We start from the raw sequence: 7,410 nt of genomic DNA on the forward strand, positions 1-7,410 counted from the left end.
GCTCTCCCTTAGCTTCCAAAGCTCCTCGTCACCCTCGGCGTGACAGGGACCCCGCACGCTGCCTTTTCGAGGGAGTCTGCCGAGCTGTTTCCCCATCGGCCGGCCATCGCATGATCCATTTTCGCGTTCGCGGGGTGCAGTGCTTATTTTCGCAGCCTTTGTGGAAAAACCAGAACTCATTCATCTGCCAAGTTCTTTTCCTTGGCCCCCTGCGGTGTGCCTGCTGCGCCCTGCCCGAGGTAGAGGGTCAGGAAGTCAATGAGTGAGCGAGCGAGTGAATGAGCAAGTTGAATGGGTAAGTGAGTGAGTGGATGAGCGAGTGAGTGAATGAGTTGAATGAGTAAGTGAATGAATGAGTGAACGAGTGAGTGAGTGAATGAGTTGAATGAGGAAGTGAATGAAAGTGAATGAATGAGTGAATGAGTAAGTGAATGAATGAGTTGAATGAGTAAGTGAATGAATGAGTGAATGAGTAAGTGAATGAATGAGTGAATGAGTGAGTGAATGAATGAGTGAATGAGCGAGTGAGTGAATGAGTTGAATGAGTAAGTGAATGAGCGAGTGAATGAATGAGTGAATGAGTGAGTGAATGAATGAGTGAATGAGCGAGTGAGTGAATGAGTTGAATGAGTAAGTGAATGAATGAGTGAATGAGTGAGTGAATGAATGAGTGAACGAGTGAGTGAATGAATGAGTGAACGAGTGAGTAAGTGAATGAATGAGTGAATGAGTGAGTAAGTGAGTAGTGGATGAGCGAGTGAGTGAATGAGTTGAATGAGTAAGTGAATGAGAATGAGTGAATGAGTAAGTGAATGAATGAGTTGAATGAGTGAGTGAGTGAATGAGTTGAATGAGTGAGTGAATGAATGAGTTGAATGAGTGAGTGAGTGAATGAGTTGAATGAGTAAGTGAATGAGTAAGTGAATGAATGAGTGAATGAGTAAGTGAATGAATGAGTGAATGAGTGAGTGAGTGAATGAGTTGAATGAGTAAGTGAATGAATGAGTGAATGAGTAAGTGAATGAATGAGTGAATGAGTGAGTGAGTGAATGAGTGAATGAGCGAGTGAGTGAATGAGTTGAATGAGTAAGTGAATGAATGAGTGAATGAGTGAGCGAGTGAGTGAGCGAGTGAGCAGGCGGCAGTTGAGTCAGGGTGCAGGGCAGCCGGCCTCTCCGAGGGCCCCTCCCCTGACCCCTATACTTTGGGGTCTGAGCCTGTGAGCTATTCCGGGCCTGGCGGTAACCCCAGCCAGCCAGGACCTGACTCTCAGCTGGCGAAGCTGGGCGATCGTCGGGTGACAGCCCACGCACACCCTGGCCTGGCCGGCTGCTCTGCACCTAGGTCCTTGATCCCAAGGAGGCCCCAGGTGGCCAGCAGCTCCTGCCCAGCAGCCCTGGGGGCCGCCACCCTGCCCCCCAGAGGGCGGGGCTTCCTCACTCCGAGCCTGGAGCGGGCTGGTCCAAAGCGTGTGTGGCGACTCCCCCTTTGAAAAGGCGCGTTGCTGGAGAGAGGAAGCAAAACGTTCCTAGCAGGCGGGGCCTAGGAACGTTTTGTGGCCGCGGCCGGGGCGAGCACGTGGACTGACCTGCTCTCTGTTGCCCCGCAGCTGGCACTGTGAGTGTGGGTGCCAGTAGCTGCCTGTCCCTGTCCCAACACCCAAGCCCTACGTCCGCGTTCCGACACCATTACGTCCCCTACTTCCGAGGTAAGACGCGCCGTGGCCGCGGGCGCCGGGCGTCCATGTCTCGTGCCTGTGTCGCCGCATGGCCTGCCCAGCCCCGTGTCTCACGCCCCCGCCTCGCTCTGTGTCTCGTGCGTCCAGCTCTGTCCCTGTTGCTGTGTCAGTGACCCCGGGAGGCAAACGCAAGCGATGCGTTTCGTGTGGGAGCCAGCGGCAAGGGCGGGGTGCAGAGCTGCGGGGACGGGTGGGGCTTAGACTCCTGCCCTGGGACCTGTCTCACCTCACTTTGGCTCCACGGGGCGTCGGGGCTGCTAGCCATAGTTCTCGGGGCACAAACAAAGGGCGGGAGAGGCCGGCGACCTGCCCACGGCCGGAGCTCAGGGCGGCCCCCTCGCCTCCTCCCACACCCACACCCCTGCACGGATGCGTGTGTGAGCGTGCGTCCCCCGGGACATGGCCACGCTCGGTCGTCCCACGTGCCGTGGGCTGCTGTGTCCCCAAGTTTCGCCCGTGGAAGCCCGAACCCGCGGTGCGCACGTCTTTAGAAAAGGGTCTTCAGGCGGTTATGAGGGTCACGCGGAGCCGGCAAGGAGGGCCCTGGTCCCAGAGGACTGGTGGCCTTACGGGAAGAGGGGAGATGCCAGGACACCTGTCGGTCACTCCGCACGTGGGGGCAAAAGGCGACGTGAAGACAGAACGTGTGCCCATGAGCCAGGAAGAGGCTCTCGCCAGAAACACGCCCGCCAGAGCTTGTCAGGGCTGCAGCCCAGAACCGCGAGGGATGGACGTCTGCCGTTTAGGCCCCTGGTCTGAGGGGTTTGTCACACGGCCCGAGCTGACTGTCCGGAGGAGCCGCAGTGACGTCCTTGCTGACTCCCCAGGAGACGCATGAAGTCCCCGTTCCCCACCGCAGCTGTGGGAGGACGTCTCAGGAAGAAGCTTTTGTCCCAACGGGCCCAGGAGGCAGGCGCGGCCGGAGCGTTCCGTCGCCCGACGCTCATCGGACGGGCTCCTCACTTCCCTGCTATGCTTCGTCGTCGCTTGCTTTGCATGGCCCCATCGGTCCATCTACTGAGAACAGAGCCGCTGTTCATGGGGACAGCTGTCCCTCTAATTCATGGACCTGTCCCTAGCGCTAATGGTCTCTGCTGGACGTAATGACCATTTTGAGAAGCAGCAAAGCCAAAAAGCAGCCATGTCCACCTGGCACGTGGGCATCGTGGGCCAGGATGGGGTCTCACCCGAAGGCGGACAAAGGACACACCACAGCCCACAGAGAACTTGGTCACCGGGAGATGTCTCCCCACCTTTACTTGGACGTCAGAAGCCCCCTCACACACATACACAGCTTCCCTCGGCTGGAGGTGGCCCTGCTCTGGGGGGGCATTTCCAGCTGGGGGCCAGTGGAGGCGTGGCCGAGAAGGGAGGCCAGGCTGTGGCACGCTTGCTGCACCGGCTGCTCGAGCCTCGCACCCCAGCGGCCCCTGTGAGCGGGCTGACTGCCCGGGGGCCCTCTGGCCGAGACCAGGGGGTGGGGCCTGGAGCCGGAGCAGGCCTCATGGCCACCCCTCTTCTGATGCCCCCAAGTCTCCCCCCTCGGGTCCTCACCACTCCAGACAAGGAAGGCCAGGAGGGGGCCTCAGCCAGGGGCCGCAGCCCAGGCCTGTAGCACCCCATTTTCAGCCAGACAAAAGCAGGCCAGGGAAGGGGCAGAGGAAGAGGCAGCCCTGCTCCCCCAGGTGGGGGCAGGGTGGCTCCCCCTGCCGTCTTGCAGGGGAAGACAGTGACAGTTCCAACCCTGCCTGCCAAAATGTGCTTCAGAACCTGTGCGTTGTGGCCCATTCCAGGCGTCCCCTGGGGCGGGGGCCCGGTGCCCGTGTGACCCACTGGGTGCCCGTGTGACCCGTTGGGTGAGCACGGGCCCTGGCCCCGTGCTGGGTCTCGCTGCCTTTGATGCTGGTCTCTGCCTGGGTCCTCCCGGCCGCTTTGGCCCTAGTTCCCCTTGTTGGGAAATCAGACGAAGCCCCGCCCTACTCTCTGCTGTGGGATGTGGGAAGGCCCGGCCCCCACGCCTCGGCCCCCACGCCTCGGCCCCTGCCTGACTTCCAGGGCTGTCGTGACCTTGGCCGTGCCCGGCCTCTTTCTAGAACTCACGCCAGAGAAGACTGGGGCTCACAGATGTCACTGGCCTGAGAGCCCACAGCTCTGCGGGGCAGAGCCCAGAGCTGCGTCCACCCACAGTCCCAGGTCCACCTCTGAGGCCACACAGAGGGAGCCCATCCACTCCCCCTCGATGGCGCCCGTCAGCCCAGGCTCTGGTGCACCCCCGCCGGCGAGCATGCTGGCAGCTGGCTATGCCAAGGGCGCCAGCCTCCTCCTCGTCGGTCACGGGGCCTGACATCCACCCCTTTCCTGGTCTCCCTCACGACATCAGCACCTTTAACATCTTCGGCTCCTCTAGGTGGAGATTTTCCTCTGAATGATGCTGTGAGTGGAAGCCTCCAAGGAGACACTCGCTGTCACCGAAGCCGGCGCTCGCCCTGACCAGGCCAGCTGCTTTTCTCTGCCCCGATCGCCTCTCCCAGACACACCTTCCCACTGTGTCCCAGTGCCCTGGGCCACCCTCCTATCAAGACTTGCATGCATCATGCGTGCTGGTGGCAGTCATTTGCACTTTAGTATGAATTTCAGTCCCTAGTATGTCTCCTGGGCAGTATGAGGTTTAAGCCTGCCTCCCCTGTTAAGGAGCAGGCAGCAGGGACAGGCAGGTGTGGAGGGCCACGGGGAGAAGATGCTGCTGAAACCACTTCACTGGGCAGAGGTGGAAAGTGACCAGTGGCGTGGAAGGGTCAGGCGGAGGGCCTCAGGTCAAGGCCTGCTTCCCCACCCCCTGACTGGGCCTCGTGGATGCCTCTTCGTCCCTGGGCCAGGAACCTCCCTGGTGGCCGTGGCCGATGGCTCAGGCAGCATGTGGCAGCGATTGCACGACGTGAAAACCGGCACGTGTCTTGTCATTGTCCTATCAGGCCCTTGCACGTGGCTTGGCGCTGGCCTTGCTTCCGGTCACCTTGAGAAGATTCAACAGCCAACTGAGATCTCTCAGGGACCGAAGCTGGAAAAATTGAACAACAAAGTGGATAATGTAGTACTGGATTATAAACCAAAGCAGAAAGCAAACATCCACGAGCCCACGCTCATCTATGTGAACGAACGATGGAATAAATAAATACGTGGGCGAAGGGGACAAATCTCCGTGCGGAAGGATGCCCAACAATTTACACAGACACTCGCCCCCAAGGCGGGGAGCGGGCCCTCTATCGTCAGGCGCGGCCGTGCACGGCAACCGCCTCCCCAAGGGGTCGGTGTGGAGGGGGAAGAGAGGGCCTGCAGGGCAGAGAACCCTGGCCAACACGACGACCTCGGCCAGGGGGTCCAGGTCAACGTCGCAGGTCAAGGTCACCGGCCAACGTGACAGGTCGTGCAGACAGCATGTGCCCTTGACCTGGTGGGTGGGAAGGGCAGGTCGCCTCTGTGGTCTTCCTCCCAAGAGCCGTAACCCGGCTACTCACGAGACGTGATCAGAGAAATCCTAATGGAGGGCGCACTTGCCTGGGACTCCTCAAAACCGTCAAGGGCATGGAAAGCGAGGAGTCTGAGAAGCTGGCACAGCCCAGAGGGGCCTGAGGAGACGTGGTGACTGAGTGTCAAGGGATGTCCCGGATGGGATCCTGGGGCAGGAAGAGGACATTAGGTAAAAACGGGTGAAATCCGAATAAAGCGTGGTGTTCGGGTAACAGGCATGCAGCGATGCCCCATAGTGACGCGAGATGCTGGCCGTGGGGGACCCTGGCTGCGGAGTACGTGGGAACGCTCCGTGCTGCCTGAAGCTGCTCCAAAACAAGTCAGTTACCTAGATTTAAAGAAGAAGGTGGCTTTTCAGAGGCCAGGACCTCCCACCCGCTCGTGGACGACCCTGCCTTCTCGCTCACGGACGACCCTCCCCAGCAGAGACCGGAATCTGCCCTGGGGCCTGAGCCAGCTCTGGAGAAGCCGCGAGCCCATCCTGGAACTTCAAGGTCACCACACAGCCATTCTTTGGTTTTCTGACATCCCTGGTGACGTCAGCAGTTTGGGATTTTTACCGCTAAGGCCCACGGAGAACGGCTGGCCCCCAGAGCAGTGACTGGCCCCCCAGCCCTCCCGGCTCTGTTCCTGCTGCAGAGGGCAGCCATAGTGGTGTGCGCCCCAAAGGGCCGTCTTGGGCATTCCGGCGCTGACACAGGCCTAGCGCTCCACAAGGCCCCGTGCGGAGTCGCTGTCAGGGGTGCATTTTATTACGATGAAGGGACACGGAACAGCAGGATGAGGCTAGAGAAGGGAGTGGTCAGTGGTGGGCTGTGTCCTCCAGGAAGGCTTTGCCCTGGAGCCTTGACCCAGGACGGGACTGGACAAGTTGGGAGGATTGGAAAGGGGGTTCCAGGCGGGGATGTGGGAGGGAGGAAGGAAGGCCAAGAAGATGGGGTGAGACCAAGATCTCGTGAGTTTGGGGACTGGTCAGAGGCCACTGGATGACAGGCGTGACATGGTGTGATGGACCAGTGCGGCCACCGAGTCCGTGTCCCCAGCCGCCCCTGGGTCACGGCCCTCTGAGCACCCGATGGGAGCTGTAGGCCCTCCTCCGGTGAATGTGCGCACACACACACACGATCCGGCTGGTGATGTAGGATACCGCGCTGCAGGCTTGGGGACTAGGGACACAGGACTCCTGTGACATGTTTAGAGTATGCAGCCGCCTGGGCAGGAGCTGGGTGGATGAGCAGCCGTGAATTCTAGACAGAAACAACCCTTTGAGGCCCCCGGACTTGACAGGCCGTGCTGAGAGTGTTCCCAGCTCGGCAATGACCCCCAAGTGAGTTGTCCTCGGCTGCACTGGGGTCTGTGTGGGTGCACAGGTTAAATCCCTTGGGGACAGGTGAGCGATGGCCACAGCTGCAGACCAGACGAGGTTTCCTTCTCGTGCAGGGGTGTAATCTCCCTGGGGGCTCAGCCCGGCCTGGAGGCCCCTGCTCCTGAGGGAGGTGCCAGCCTCAGGACAGGCACGAAGCTCCTATCTGCCCTGGAGGATGGCAGCTCAGGGAAAGCAGGGTTCACGCCGTGAGGGGGTTCACGCCTTTGTGGCCTCGGCCCCGTGTGGGCTGCTGGTTGTGGCTTGCTCAGGCGGGGCTCAACCTGCTGCTGCGTGCCCCCCAGGCCCCTGTGCGCCCCGTCCGGGCACAAGCTCTCTCTGAGCCCACGCCTTCCTCATCGGCCTGCCACGTGGTCCCCAGCCGGTCACTCCGGGTCTGCTGTTGAAGTGCTGCCCCATCCCGTGTCACCTTGAGTCCTGTGGCTTTGGACAGCCGCAGCTCGAAGAGGGTGTTTCTGAGTCAAGAGCGGCCCTTCCCACGTGCCGAGCTGTCGTCTGTGGGGCGGGAGGGTTCCAGGCTCAGGGGAGAGGACACAAGTCGTGCCTTGCGAAAATGGACCGTGCGCCCGTCATCCAAAGTGTCCTTGCCCGTCGCGTCCTGTCTCTCGTGCCATTCCCTAAGTGTGGATGGGGGCTCGCCAGGAACCACGGCTGCGTCTGTGACGTGATGGACTCGTTTGCGTACCGGGAGGCCCGTGCGGGTGGGCGAGAGGCCAGAGCTGGGGTCAGACGGCCCTTTCCAAACCAGCTTTGTTTAGGG

At 60.4% G+C, this 7,410-nt stretch overlaps 1 protein-coding gene across 1 annotated transcript in view; it reads left to right on the forward strand.

The window, feature by feature from the left end:
- Window positions 1–7,410, forward strand: part of LOC105308546 (actin-binding LIM protein 2-like) — a gene marked incomplete at its 5' end in the record, with an annotated part of 53,163 nt that overhangs the window by 448 nt on the left and 45,305 nt on the right. Inside the window, one exon of the mRNA XM_011384546.2 lies at window positions 1,610–1,843. Coding sequence (XP_011382848.1) covers window positions 1,610–1,843 — 234 coding nt within the window. The remainder of the gene's footprint in view (window positions 1–1,609; window positions 1,844–7,410) is intronic.

The sequence above is a fragment of the Pteropus vampyrus genome, unplaced genomic scaffold (assembly GCF_000151845.1).
Source record: "Pteropus vampyrus isolate Shadow unplaced genomic scaffold, Pvam_2.0 Scaffold589, whole genome shotgun sequence".
Classification (NCBI taxonomy): domain Eukaryota; kingdom Metazoa; phylum Chordata; class Mammalia; order Chiroptera; family Pteropodidae; genus Pteropus; species Pteropus vampyrus.